This window comes from Dermacentor andersoni, chromosome 1 (genome assembly GCF_023375885.2).
Source record: "Dermacentor andersoni chromosome 1, qqDerAnde1_hic_scaffold, whole genome shotgun sequence".
NCBI lineage: Eukaryota > Metazoa > Arthropoda > Arachnida > Ixodida > Ixodidae > Dermacentor > Dermacentor andersoni.
This window is the reverse complement of record NC_092814.1, coordinates 219112086-219127509: the sequence shown is the minus strand read 5'-3', so window position 1 is coordinate 219127509 and position 15424 is coordinate 219112086. Positions and strand designations below refer to the sequence as shown.

Below are 15424 nucleotides of genomic sequence, written 5' to 3'. Positions count from 1 at the left end.
TGAGTTTTACATATATTTGAATAGCGAAATCGCAGTTGGCGCGATGATAATGCTTCCTCTTAAAAGAAAAGAACACTATCTGTGCATTCACAATACTAACCTTCGGGGATGAAATTTTGAGGATTACAAAGAAGCTTGGCAGTTAAGAGTAGTGCAGAAAGCGATTTAACGACGGAAAATTATTGGTGGACGTTAAGAGACTGGAAAAAGGTAATACTGAGTAAAGATCAAACAGGTTTATCTGATATCATATGCTGAAATTAAGCGAACGATTAAGAGGTTGGACAATTAACTGAATGCGGTAGAGCAGATAATCGCCGCTCTATTAGAGTTGCAGAACGAATGCCAAGGGTAGGGAAACACCAGCGAATGAGGATGAGGTGGTTTGTCAAGGTTTGGATATTTGCAGGCACAGGATGCAGTCGGCTGACAGAAGACAGGGATAACTGGATATCAACCTATAAGAGGCCGTCCTCCTGCAGTGGACATGAAATAGGCCGCCGACGATGATGATTACATCATGCATGGAACATATACATGCCATACGTCCGATGTCGTGACACCGAACAGTAAAACATGCCGTAAACCACGGTGGTGAGCTCCTCCACAGACAAGTTCCTCTTAACGTAGTCATGCATGGGTCTATAGGCAAACGAACCAGCTGTACTTAACGGCACTAAGGAGCAAACAGACAGCAACAAGGCCGGTTTTATGACAGATTTATTTCCAGCTTGCGCCCGCTGCGACGGACGGGGCGAGGCATAATAAGCAGGGCGAGACGATAATAAGAACTTCATGCCGACGGCAGCGCTGGCGTGTCAAGTTTAGGAGCACGAGGCCAATAATGTCTTATCAAACCGAGTAGCTTCACAGAATGATTGGCTTGAAGCCGCATTAGTTGTGGCTAATAATAAGGTAATTGAAGTGTTAATTGGAGGAGTTCGATTACTGAGTTATTTCATAGCTGTAATCTGTGAAATTGTTTGCCCCCTAGCGAAGCGAAGCCAGAAATGGTGAAGCTGTAATAGCTGAAACAGCTGAAATAGCGAAGCCGGAAGTTCAAGATCGCGTGTCTGTAGAAGGCGATAAAAAATATTTTCAAATTAAAAACAAAAATAGACTTTATCCACAAATGCTAAAATGAAAAAAAAAAACTCGATAGACAGTTTGATATTTCTAGTACATTAATCTGAGCACTTCGCACATAGGTACGTAAATGTTGCTTCTTTTGTGTAGATATTGTTGCGGGAAGAAAGCAGGCCCACGAGTGTAAAGTAACGTATATTTACAAATGATGGATGTGGCGTTCAGGCAACTGCCAGACTTCGTCTTTCTCTAGTCCAATTCAACTTCTTCCTTCACTTCACCGTAACATCACCCTCCCGGCGGGGTAGCTCCGTCCCGGTGCAAGTTATACAGCCTCACTTAATGGGGGGACATAGGGCTTGAGCCTGGTGACGTGAACAACATCGCTGGTTACGTTGGGAGGCACTGAAGGCTGACCGACTGGGGCGATCTCGTATGTCACGTCGGACAGTTGGCGTAAGATCTGGTACGGACCAGAAAAACGGGACAGTAGTTTTTCCGACAAGCCGACGCGACGTGAAGGCGTCCAGAGAAGGACAAGGGAACCAGGTGAAAAATGGTGGTGTCGGTGCCGAAGGTCGTAGCGTCGCTTTTGAGAAGCTTGCGAAACTTTGAGGCGATGACGGGCGACATCTCGGGCCTGGGCGGCTAAGTCAATAGCATCGCGAGCGTAACCAGTGCTGGGTGACTGTACTGCGGAAGGTAGCAACGTGTCAAAAGGCAAGGTGGGGTCGCGGCCATACAAAAAGAAAAATGGTGAAAATCCGGCAGTGTCGTGACGGGACGAGTTGTATGCGAAAGTGACGTATGGTAAAGCGGCGGCCCAGTCGCGGTGATCGTTGGAAACGTAGATGGCGAGCATTTCAGTGAGTGTGCGGTTGAGTCGCTCGGTGAGGCCGTTCGTTTGAGGGTGGTACGCGGTAGCAATCTGATGTTCTGTAGAACAGGAGCGGAGCAGATCATCGACGACCTTCGATAGAAAGTAGCAGCCGCGATCCGTCAGCAACTGGCGAGGGGCGCCGTGGTGCAGGATGACGTCCTTTAGTAAGAAGTCGGCGACATCTGTAGCGCAGCTGGTTGGCAGCGCTCGTGCGATGGCATATCTCGTGGCATAATCGGTTGCTACAGCAATCCATTTGTTCCCTTTGGTGGAAATTGGAAACGGGCCAAGGAGGTCGAGGCCCACACGGAAGAAGGGCTCTGTAGGTATATCAAATGGTTGAAGCAAACCAGCGGGAGGCATAGCAGGCGTCTTCCGGCGCTGACACAGGTCGCAAGAAGCGACATAACGGCGCACAGAGCGATAAATGCCGGGCCAGAAGAAGCGGCGCCGCAGGTGGTCGTAAGTACGAGTGACGCCCAGATGTCCAGCAGTAGGAGCGTCATGAATTTGCTGGAGCACGGCGAGTCGAAGGTGCTTGGGGACGACTAGGAGGAGCTCCGGGCCGTCAGGACGAACGCTGCGACGGTATAAAGTTCCATCGCGCAAGGTGAACATCCGAAGGGACGGGTCGACCCATTGGGCGAGGAGCTTAGGCGTTCCATTAGTGTTCGAAGAACAGGATCCTTGCGCTGCTCGTCGCCAATATGGAGGAAGCCAGAGAGGGACAGAACACTGATGTCCGAGTCTGCATCGGTATCGTCCGGTTGATCCACGGGATTGCGGGACAGGCAGTCAGCGTCTTTATGCAGGCGCCCTGACTTATATATAATAGAAAATGTATATTCTTGTAGGCGCAATGCCCAACGTGCAAGTCGTCCAGTTGGGTCCTTCAAAGAGGAGAGCCAGCAGAGGGCGTGATGATCGGTTACAACGCAGAAGCTCCGACCGAAAAGGTACGGTCGAAATTTCGCGACCGCCCATACGAGCGCGAGACATTCTCTCTCAGTAATGGAGTAATTTCGCTCGGGCGTGGAAAGAAGGCGGCTAGCGTAAGCGATGACACGGTCTTGGCCCTGTTGACGCTGAGCGAGGACAGCGCCGATGCCATGACCACTCGCGTCAGTTCGTACTTCAGTGGGCGCAGAAGGGTCAAAGTGTGAGAGAATCGGGGAAGTTGTAAGCCGCTCAATCAGGGTAGAGAAGGCTTTCTCCTGTAGTGGTCCCCAAGAGAAAGAGGCGTCTTTCTTAAGAAGGTCAGTGAGAGGGTGAGCGATGTCGGCAAAATTTTTCACAAATCGCCGGAAATAAGAGCATAAGCCCAGAAAACTACGGACATCGTTCGTTGAACAAGGTACAGGAAAATTTCGCACGGCGTGAACTTTCTGTGGATCAGGTTGGATTCCGGCGGCGTTTACGAGATGACCAAGCATGTTAATTTCACGGCGACCGAAATGGCACTTGGAGGAGTTTAGCTGAAGGCCAGCCCTGCGAAACACGGAGAGTATGGTTGTGAGGCGCCGCAGGTGGCTCTCAAAGTTCGGCGAAAACACAATCACATCGTCGAGGTAACACAGGCATGTAGACCACTTCAAGCCGCGCAAGAGAGAGTCCATCATGCGCTCGAATGTAGCTGGCGCATAGCATAATCCAAAGGGCATGACTTTAAATTGGTACAGACCGTCCGGTGTGACGAAGGCGGTTTTCTCGCGGTCCATCTCATCGACGCTAATTTGCCAATAGCCGGAGCGGAGGTCAATTGATGAAAAGTATTGGGATCCGTGAAGGCAGTCAAGAGCGTCATCAATGCGAGGCAGGGGATAAACATCCTTCTTTGTTATCCGGTTGAGGTGACGGTAGTCAACGCAGAAGCGCCACGAGTTGTCTTTTTTCTTTACTAAGACAACCGGTGATGCCCACGGGCTACTGGAAGGTTCAGTGATGTCCTTGTCCATCATCCTGTCTACCTCTTTCTGTATGATGGCCCTTTCTGTTCTGGCCGAGACACGATATGGCCGCCTATGAATGGGGCTGGCGTCGCCGGTGTTGATGCGATGCGTGACAACAGATGTCTGGCCAAGTGGACGGTCGTCCAAATCAATGTCCCGATAAGATGACAGGAGGTGACGAAGAGCTGTTGTTTGCTCGGAAGGAAGGTCGGGGGCGATCATCTTAGAAACATCGTCCGCAGGCGTCGAGTACGAAGGAGTGGATGACAAAGGTCCGTTCGTACTGAGGAAGGATTCAGAGGTCAAAAAAGAAATCTGAAAGTCTTCCAAAGGAGTGATATGCGCTATGGCGATACCGTGTGGCAACACATGTGACGAAAACCCAAAATTGAGGATGGGCACGCGAGCGCAGTTTTCGCTGATCCGAATTAAGGTGCTCGGTAGGGCAATATTACGCGACAAAACCACGTCAGTAAGCGGCGACACGACGTACTCGCCATCAGGTACGGGAGGACAGGGCGTCAGGAGGACATTTGTAGCCGCCTGTGGAGACAGCCTTGCAAATTCAGCAGAACATAAGCGGTGTGGAGCACAAGTGGTTGCGTCGGCAGGAAGCGGCAGATCCAATTGTACAACACCTGCGGAGCAGTCAATTTGGGCAGAGTGTTTCGAAAGGAAGTCGAGGCCGAGAATTAGGTCGTGCGGACAGTGTTCAAGGACGATAAATTGAACAACGGTATAATGGCCCCCAATGGTCACACGTGCTGTGCACATTCCAAGGACAGGTGAAGTACTCCTATCGGCGACTCGCACGGTGCACGGTACGGCGGGGGTCAGAACCTTTTTGAGCCTTCGGCGGAGAGCAGCGCTCATAACTGAAAGCTGCGCTCCTGTATCGACGAGAGATCTAACAGGAACGCCATCAACTTCAATGTCCAGTAGGTTTCCACATGTAGGCAGGGTCAACAGAGGATTTGTGGGCCGGGTCGGAGTTGCAGCTTCACCTCCGGGAGCTGCACCGCCTAGTTTCCCGAAGCGAAGCGACCGGTTGCAGAAGGGGACGAAGAGCGGTGAACGAGAGGCGAACGGGACCTACGACCTTGCGGAGACGGGGAGCGGCTGGATCTTGGTGGAGCACTGTCGGCGTTGATGTTCCTAGTCGGCGTATAGGGCGAGAAAGTACGATTGTCTGGTACTTGGCGGTAGTGACTCGGTGACGACCACCGAGGAGGCGACGACCAGTGGTTGCGGCAATGACGGGCGATGTGTCCAATACCGGAACAATTAAAACAGATGGGTTTATCATCCGCTGTGCGCCATTCAGCTGGGTAGCGACGGAGTGGTGGAAAGCTTTGCGTCTGGGAGCGAGCGGTCGGAGAAATTTGGTAGGTGTTTGTATGGCGGACCGAGCAGAGAGATGGAATGCCCAAACTTGCTATTTCCTCCTGAACGACCGCTTGTATAAGGGAGATAGCGGGTACGCTTTCCCGACAGTCTGAACGAACTGGAGCCGGGGCCATGGCCTCAAGCTCACGGCGAACGATGCGCGTTATTTCTTCCGGTCCTGTGGGCTGAACCAACCGCGGCGGGTCTTCGCAAGAAGATGTCGCGGCGGTATTGGGCAATCGGTCGAAAGTTTGAGTGACGCGGCGGCCCTTCGCTTGTTCGAAGCGCCGGCACTCCTTAATAATTGCATCCACAGTGGCACAATCCTTACACATCAAGAGATTGAAGGCATCGTCTGCAATACCTTTCAATATATGGCCAATCTTGTCTGCCTCGGTCATGTTGTCATCAGCCTTGCGACAGAGGGCCAGCACATCCTGTATGTACACGACATAGGATTCTGTGGACGTCTGAGCGCGGCACGCAAGTTCTTTTTTTGCTGCCAGCTGACGACCGACAGGTCTGCCAAACAGGTCTCGCATTTTTTCTTTGCAGACATCCCAGCTCGTTAGGTCAGCTTCATGTGTGTCATACCATTGCTTCGCAGTTCCCCTCAGATAAAATATTACGTTTGCAAGCATCATTGTAGGATCCCACCTGTTGTTATCGCACACTCGCTCGTACATCGTAAGCCAGTCCTCGACGTCGGCGTTGTCCGTGCCACAAAATGTTCCCGGGTCCCGTGGGTGAGTGAGGATGACCGTTGGCACGGGCTGCCGAGGCGTTGTCGCTTGTGTCGGTTGATTTGCCATTGTAGCGGCAGGTAGATGACGTCCGCTGCGAAGTTCCGTGGTTGTACCCCGCACCTTCCACCAAAATGTTGCGGGAAGAAAGCAGGCCCACGAGTGTAAAATAACGTATATTTACAAATGATGGATATGGCGTTCAGGCAACTGCTAGACTTCGTCTTTCTCTAGTCTAATTCAACTTCTTCCTTCACTTCACCGTAACAATATTTTGCTGCCTTTTACGATTTATTACCTTACTAGTAATCGGTTTAAACTTTATATAGGCTTGAACCATTATTATTCCTTTTTTTTTCTGTTCGATAGGTAAACTCGTACAAAACCGAAACGTTCAAACATGGTAACCCGAACCAAACCGATAAGAGTTTCGGTTCGACTTTTGAGGCAAACTATTCATTTCACTTCTCTTACTGCACCCGGAGTTCTTCGCTCGCCTCTTGGCAGTACAGGCAAACACAAATTTTGCAGCAGGAGCTATCCGGGCCAAAGACTTGGGAAAAGACGTCGCCTTCCAAGTGGTCCTAAACGCCTCGCTGTCCGTGGACACCTTCTTTCTACTAAGGTAAGGGCTAATAACTAACACCTCCTATGGTTAGCTCCCATGTGACTGTATATGTAAAACTCAATCGAATACCATGTAATAATTAGTAATTAGAGCCCAGAATACAATTAACGAATGGCCACATTGGCCTCCTTATCACATCAGGGTTTGACGTAAAAAATAGGTGCTTTGTTATTCTATTATTGAACGACACGGTGTTAGAACCGTTTAATATTGCGAGGGGCTATTAGAATGGTTCTTTTTTTATTGATATGATATAAGGAGATGTTGACGCACAATTTAAGGCGCCGGCTACTCCTTATCTCTTGAATGGTTCCATCATACAACATACAGGGTACAAGATTACATATGAAATAATCTTTTCATGGAAGCACCAGGACTTATCACACAACGTTTTCACAGAAAGACTATGACATAATAAACACATGGTACATACAATATACAAGGTAAATGTCTCCACAGTTATGTAGATAAAAGTCTCAAAAATACAAACGATACTGTCGCCTAATGACACAGTCTCTAGTAAGCGGGTGGTACATTCACCGTGTAAACGCACTATCACGTATAGTCACAGCAAAACAGTCAACATAACATAATACACAAATACATGCATATATACAGCGACAATGAATCGAAAGGAACAATAAAAGCGTTAATAACGTCCAACAATGCCACTGTCTTCAAGAAAAGTCTTTAGTGCTCTTAAAGCGCTCTTCTGCAAAGTTGTTGTTGGCCAAGGACCCAAAAGTTTCTTTAAACTGAAAGGTCTGCGGTCTAATTTAATTAGGGTTGAGTTACGTCGGCATCTTGGTGTGTCGTGACGTGGGAAATGTAGAAGGAGGTGATATATATCTTCATCTACAAATCCACAATCACATTCGGGGGTTTACGCACGGCCAATTCTGTGTAAGAAATGCTTTGTGTAGGCAGTGCCTAGCCTTAGTCGATGAATAAGGGTTTCTATAGTTCTGTCTAATGATAATGAAAATTTGAATTGAATGAACGGATCAATATGGTATAAGTCCGAGCTCTTGGAATTCTGGTCAAACCAAGTGTTTCTACACATCTTGAAAGATGTTGTCCTTATAATGCAATGTAACTCATTTTTCGATATTGGGAGCGGAACCACATCATCTTTGAGGTGTGCTTGTCGTGCTGCTTCATCGGCTGCTGTGTTGCCAGGAATGTTACAATGCCCTGGTATCCACTGGAATGCTATTTCATGTTTCGCTGCGCTCGCCTTTGTGAGGTTTTTAAGTGTCTCGTATATTATACTATCACTGAATGTCTTCCCTTTTGTGCTGCAGAGTGATGTTAGAGCCGCCTGTGAATCGCTGAAAATTACCCATTTTTGCGCATCTCTTACTGACAATATAAATTTTATCGCACATAGGATTGCGAACAGTTCAGCCGTTGTGGATGGTTGATGTTCATTAAGGACCCTCCGTGGTTGCTCAGTGGCTATGGTGTTGGGCTGCTGAGCACGAGGTCGCGGGATCGAATCCCGGCCACGGCGGCCGCATTTCGATGGGGGCGAAATGCGAAAACACCCGTGTGCTTAGATTTAGGTGCACGTTAAAGAACCCCAGGTGGTCGAAATTTCCGGAGTCCTCCACTACGGCGTGCCTCATAATCAGAAAGTGGTTTTGGCACGTAAAACCCCATAATTTAAATGTCCATTAAGGGCACACTTAAAGAGCTTAACTTGTTTTTCGTCATGAAAACATTCGATTCGTTTTCTTAGGTGCTACATACAACAACCATGCTGTCTTAAAAAGGTTTACACAAACGGCAATCCAATATTTTTTCTATATCTTGTGATCTTCTAAACGTATGCTATTTGCAGGTTGGAAACAAATGAGAAGTAACTAATTATACATTCAAATATGTTCGCATTCTATTCCAGTGGACTGCTTCTCATGTTCGTTTGCTACGGAAAGATTCAGCAAGACAAAGGCAGATTTGACTTTTTGATGTACTACATACATCGATACATCAGGTAAACATTCCACACTTATGCATATTCCACCCAAGTGAGCTACCGTACCTAACCCCCCGCCGCCCCCCCCCCCCCCCCCCCCGCCGCGTACTTTTCTTCCACTTGACAAAGCGAAAAGATAAACGTGCGCAACCTGCGAGGGGCTAAGTCAACGTGATGCTGTTGATTGTCATGTGTCGCAAATAACCATCATTGTACGCTACCTGAATGAGTTATCAATTAATACTTCATCTGTTCAAGTTCTTGTCCCATGCTTGTGTGATATGGTTACACATACATAGATCACTGCAAACATAGAATATACATTTTTTGGCAGCTCCGTATTTTATGTAACCTTTTTTAAAGTGACACTTTCTTTGATTACCTTGCCGGAATTTGGCGTGGCAGGTTGGCAGGGTTTCTCGGTGCATAGTCCCCGCGAAGAGCCCCACCGCTGGCACGGGAGAAGCGTGGATGAGGGTGAAACGAAAGGCGCGGCATTGCGTGGGGCCGGGAAAACATCTGCGTGGGAGCGTGCTGCGCTGTAATTGGTTAACACAAGCTGCCGTTAAAACAAAAATAATTATGTCTCTGATGGCGGGATTTCCACCGGAATCCGTAAACACAGTAGACTAGCGACATGACACGAGGGGACAACAGCCTTAACCCTCATTCCGATGGGCAAGCCACCGCTTTGAGAATTGGCACGTGCGTCACGTTTTATAGCAACAATTCAGTCATATAACTGTGAGCGCGGTAGCTAGCGCCTTTTAGACGCTACGTGGCATTCAACCACCTTAGATATCGACCAAGTTACATAGTGCACCGCTTTCGGGATCGGCTCATGTGGGCGGCAGAAAGGACGCGCCATGCCGTTGCGTGCTGTGTAAGGCTGCTATACAAAAGCGAGACAAACATTTGCGACGAAACTCACGCACAGCCACGCCTCGCTACCATGCCTGCGCTGCACTGCAAGGCGCAGTGGGGCAACAACCGTAAAAAACGACGACGTTTCAATTAGACAAGAAAATAAAAGAACGCAGAGGCAAGTACAGTGCAATAAAATACCCATGTCCAAGGTCACAATATTCGCGATCGCAAGCTGCTAATTCGGCCGCAGGGCGCGCATTCATAAAGCAACTTGTATGGCTAGAGCGGAACAGACGCTGGCCAGCTAGTTGTAGTACAGCGAACATATTGTCGATGCATGCGGGCTGTCGACGACATACAGAGTTCTTGAAAGGATTACGAACGAAGTTGCGCGTGTTGGCTGGTTCGTGATACTACAGAGTCTAGAGACAACGAGAAGCAGCGCTGTCACCGGTGATGGTGGTGGTGGTGAGTTGTAGCAACAGGCGGGTTTAGCCTGGCGATCAAGGCTGCCGATTGCTCCGCCCCAGCGTCTCTTATAGTATGACTGGGTTGTTTCACCACATGGCCATCAGACCAGCCTCACTTAAGAATGCGACAAGGAGACGAAGTTCCTTTGCGGGCTATAATTGATCCTTCGGGGAACAGAAGGCGTTGCAGGCATGGAGTTTTCGCTAGCTGCCGATTGAGAAAGTCGTCGTGCCTGTTTAAGTAAATAATTTACACAGTTGTCGAATTTGAGTAGAAATGGCATTTTTACCGATTACCACGCAATACATGGCGCCATCTCCCGCACAATACGTTCCAAAGAGGGGGACAGAATAAAATTCACCCTTTTCATTACTAGGTTTTCTACAGGAATGTTTGTGAGGTAATCGCGAGTATCGCTTGAGCGTGTACGTGAATGACCATCGTGAGTAAAGATTTGCAACAATGCGCGCCCAAACAGGTGTCAGGGGAACGAGGAAGTCATCGCCTACACTATTTCATGCATCAAACCAATGCCATAAAAGGGACACCTTTTACTCATTCGCAGAAGTACTATTGAAAAAGAAAACGAATTTATAGTTTGAAGTGGCAATATAATTACCTCGGAGAAGCTTTGCAGCTAGCAAGTGCAACAGAAAAGCGGCCAGAAAGTGCGAGAGTGGCGCACAGCGAGTTCCACGGGCGATCAACGCTTTGTACCTTTCGCTACAGGCTGACGCCGCCATTCCTGATGGTGTCTCTCATGCTGATTCTCGGCCCACCCTGGATGAACGGTCCGATCTGGCATGAGACCGTGGACCGTTTTGCAGAAGGGTGCAAGCGCTACTGGTGGACCAACGTCATTTACATAAGTTCCTGGATGAAGACCCAAGAAGTTGTAAGCATTACTGATTGTCACAAGAAGTACCTGCTCGTAGCTATCGCGGTGGATACTGTAAGTCAAGAATCGCGCTCTGGAGGCTTGCTTTCTCGCGCACACGCGCGCCTATGCGCCATCACAAGAGGGTGACAGGGAAACACACTAATTGCTCTTTCCCAGTCTGCATCAGTGCCTCTGAAAACTTGAAAGGGACTTGCTTTAAAAAAAATTCGTGCAAGTTCTTGCACCACCAGAACACTAGATGAAACAGAATTCAGGTACGCTTCCCCTGTTTCTTCTCATCTATTTCTGCTGGATATTGTCTGAGTCATTTTCGTCTTGCAATAAAAGAAATGTAGTTTTTTTTTCTTTTTGATTATATGCCGTTGTCGCAAGAGCGCTGCCTGAAACTGTACTTTTTATTAGATTTAATATTGCATTTGGTGTCCATGCTTTCCATACACCCTCGTCGAGTGCGCAGGGCCAGTTACTTGCCCACCACTTAAAAAACGCTATTGTGTTAAAATTGCATACGAGCCGAAATTGAATTGTGTTAAGTGATTTGTGGTTAAAGGACATGCGCGAGAGCGATTCACCCTGCAGGACAAGTGTTACAAGTCACTATAGCGGTTGTAAGGCCGCGTCCTCACTCATCCTTCGCACTGCCTGATTCTCTCTGCTTACGCGTTTCAGTGCCTTCCACATGGCTGGTATCTGTCCTGTGATATGCAATACTTCATCATTGCCCCAATCTTCTTTATCGCGCTTTACAGGTAAGTTCTGCGTTTTGCCATCGCTGGGGTGCATCATGCATGAAAACTTAGTCGTCTACTCATGATGCAGGCGGCCAGCCCTTGGCCTGGGTCTCATAGGTGCCTTCGCCGTCGCCAGCATGGTCGTAACAGGCCTGGTCACGTATACCTACGACTACGGTCCAGTCGCACTATTTTCTATACCGGACGATGAGTAAGCCTTCATTCACATACTGTTTTTTTTTTCTTCGTGCATGAGCTACTCTGATAATATATGAGATTTCGCAGGAAACAGCTTAAGCAGAATTGTCGGTATGCCAGACACGTAAGTGAAATGTGGTATCGCGCAAAACACCGAAGCTGACAAACGAGTGATCCCGGGCCCGTATTCACAAAAAGCTCTTCAACTAGAATTGTTCTTAAGAGCAAAATCTAGACTATCATGTAGCAAGACGCACAATTTAAATTATGGGGTTTTACGTGCCAAAACCACTTTCTGATTATGAGGCACGCCGTAGTGGAGGACTCCGGAAATTTCGACCACCTGGGGTTCTTTAACGTGCACCTAAATCTAAGTACACGGGTGTTTTCGCATTTCGCCCCCATCGAAATGCGGCCGCCGTGGCCGGGATTCGATCCCGCGACCTCGTGCTCAGCAGCCTAACACCATAGCCACTGAGCAACCACGGCGGGTAAGACGCACAATTGCCCAAGGTGGCTGGCCAATAGCAAAGAGCACTTGCGATCGAAAATATTTGTAAATTCGTGCCCTGAATCCCTGAATATGCCCGTGAAGTATGAGATGCTGAGTAAATTATCTGCGATGGGCCGTAGGTCTAAGCTCGCCGAGGGCTGATAGCTTTGCGTGCGCTGTATTCTTGCCGCTTAGATCGCGTTGAAGCAGAGGCAGCACAAAGGTCACTTCGCTCGTTGCTGCAGTCGCTCTTACTCACGCCATCCTTTCGACAGCGAGTGTCCGCGGTCATCGAGCAAGATGTGTTCATTTTTGTCTGTGCGCGTGACACCATGTTTGTTAATTTAGTTAGTATGCGAATGTTTGCAAGTTGGTACGGGCGATGAAACTACTATTCTTACTTCGTATAGCTGTCTAATAATTTGCTGTCGCAATCAAAGCTTCGCCTTTCTGGCGAAACTGCGACTTTATTTTAATTGCTCCGTAAGGGTGGTTTAATCGTAATACGTATAGCCGTACAAAGGATACCGTGCTACACTTCCGGCGTTTTCGTATCGCGAGCAGCATGCACGAAGCAAATTAAAAATAGCGACGACATTCAAAGCCACTTCGTGCTGCGGAGACGCTTCGTTTAGATTTAGCAATATGCAGAGCGTGTGAATAACCTGGAAAGCAGGAAAATGTGTGTACTATCAGCCTCCGAAGCCAACGTTAAAGTGTACATCATTTGCTGCGTAGCGTGGCAAAAAACGCATAGAACTGCATGACACAACGGCATCTGAAGTACGAGTTTTTATTTCCTTCATTTGCACATCGATGCTAATGGTACATGCAGGGTTCGGCAATCTACGGCTCCCCACAATTGCACTTATGATTGCAGTTTTCTGGATTTGTCGAATGAAAAAGGACATTTTCTAACAAGCACCCCCATAACCAACCAAACCGCGAAATAGCTTTCTCTGTGATTTTATTTATTTATGCATTACCGGCCCACAGCACCTTTACAGGCATTACAGTAGGGGGAAATACAGAACATCAAGGGGATTCGTGCAATATGCCTTAGAAATAAACAATATAGTACGAAAAGTAAGCATAATCATCAACTAATTATAGAAACTATTCGCATGCAGAAAAAAAAAAGAGAAACATAAGTAAAGTCGCATCAATCCAACAAAACATAAAATCTGTCTTTCGATATTACATCAACTAATGACGATGATAGTATACTCCACTCCCGTACGGTTCTAGGGAAAAAAGACATCCTGAATAGCCCTGTGTCGCAAAACATTTATCGTACTTTATGGGTGTGGTCGCCCCGAGCTGATACGTAATAAGGTTTCAAGCGTGCACTGTTGCTTGTCAATACCAAGTGTTGTGTGAAAGATACGATGAAAAAGTTTCAAACGAAGTTCTTTCTTGCGATTTTCAAGAGACTACAATTGTAAATTATTCTTTGCTTGTGTAGCACTAAAGGTAAAATTATAATTTTTAGTAACAAATATTGTAGCTAAATATTGTACTCTTTCAAGGCGTTCCTTGCCACCAATCACCGGTGGGTCCCATACCTCGCATACATATTATATGACAGACCTGACGAACGTGTTGAAGAGTAGGTATTTAGTAGCCATACTGAAATTTTTAGCGTTGCGCCGTAGAAAACCTAATGGCTTGCCTGTACTCGCTATTACATGATCAACGTGCCGATGGAATTTTAGATAAGTGGTAAAATAAACTGCTATTATTTATGTACAGACACCCGGGATAATTAATGCAATATTATCTAAGGTATACTGAAACAAACATGTTTTTTTTTCTTGCTAAATGACATCAAAACTGCTTTAGCTGGATTCAAACTCATGTTCCATTTACAACACCACTGAGCGATGCGCTCAGATCACACTGTAAAATGCGGCAATCATATTCACAACTAATAGGCTTGTACAAAACGCAATCACCAGCGTACAATCTCAAATGTGACAGGACTCTTTCACAGATATCATTGACAAATAAAAAGAAAGTGCACCCAGGACTAAGCCCTGAGGAACGACGCCAGAAGTGATGTCTCTTCTGGATGACTCAGCACTATTCAAAACTACGTACTGCTTGCGCAGTCTTAAATATTCGGCAATTCATGCAATAACTTATTTATTAATACTGTAGGTATGAAGTTTCTCAATTAACAGACTAGGATACAGTGTCGAATGCCTTCGTGAAATCTGAAATTATTCAATCTATAGAAAATCGTTCGTCCATAGCACCGGCAATATCGATCATGAGTGAATTAAAGTATTTGTGTTACACAAAACAATTCTTTCTGTAGCCATGTTGAGAGGGATTAAACCGAGAATACCGATTCATATGTGCCACAATACCTGAATAGAACGTGCTCTAAAACTTTGCACGCAACACACGTTAAAGAAATCGGAGGATAATTAACTACGCCACTTTGCAGACCAGATTTATTAACTGCAACCACTGCACCAATCTTCCAATCATTGTGCAGGGAAGCTTCTGCCACTGATTTTTCAAAGAATATTTTCAAAAAAGGAGCTATAGGTCGGGCACAAATTTTAAAGACGTGTTTTACTTAAATGGACACCAAAGCGAAACAATTAATCAGTTTAGACTAATGAAGCATTGTTTGAGAACCCTGCAGGCAGTCATTTCAAAAAAATAGTTTGATTATTAGATGAAAAAATGAAGCTCCAAGTACCAGTATTCCAATTTCGCGCTGAAATCCCAGCGCCAGTACGTCAGCGTGACGTCAGGGACTCCAAAGTATGTTTTCGCATTTGGGCCGCGTTGGCTCAGTAAAGGTTCCCGAAACTTGCCATGGTTAATATTTGGTTCCTTTAGTACACATTGTAGTCAATCTGTACCGCTATATATAATTAGTAGACGCTAGAAGACTCCATCAAAATCCAAGACGTCACAGCCACCAGGTGTGGGAACTCAAGTAGGCGTCGCCACCCGTATTTCATTCTTGCGCTTTTTCTCGCTTACCAAACGTCTTATCGTTGTAAGAGTGGTGTTTTTGGTGTTGTAGAAAGGTAATTTACTGATGCAGAAGAAATCATTTTTCACTTTAGTGTCCCTTTAAACCATCAGGTACT

General features: G+C 46.9%; 1 protein-coding gene across 1 annotated transcript in view; it reads left to right on the top strand.

Moving 5' to 3' along the window:
* Positions 1 to 15424, top strand: part of LOC129380948 (uncharacterized) — a 129282-nt gene that overhangs the window by 89588 nt on the left and 24270 nt on the right. The window contains exons 7-10 of the mRNA XM_072288257.1: positions 8576 to 8668; positions 10718 to 10883; positions 11559 to 11638; positions 11709 to 11831. Of these exons, the coding sequence (XP_072144358.1) occupies positions 8576 to 8668; positions 10718 to 10883; positions 11559 to 11638; positions 11709 to 11831 (462 nt within the window). The remainder of the gene's footprint in view (positions 1 to 8575; positions 8669 to 10717; positions 10884 to 11558; positions 11639 to 11708; positions 11832 to 15424) is intronic.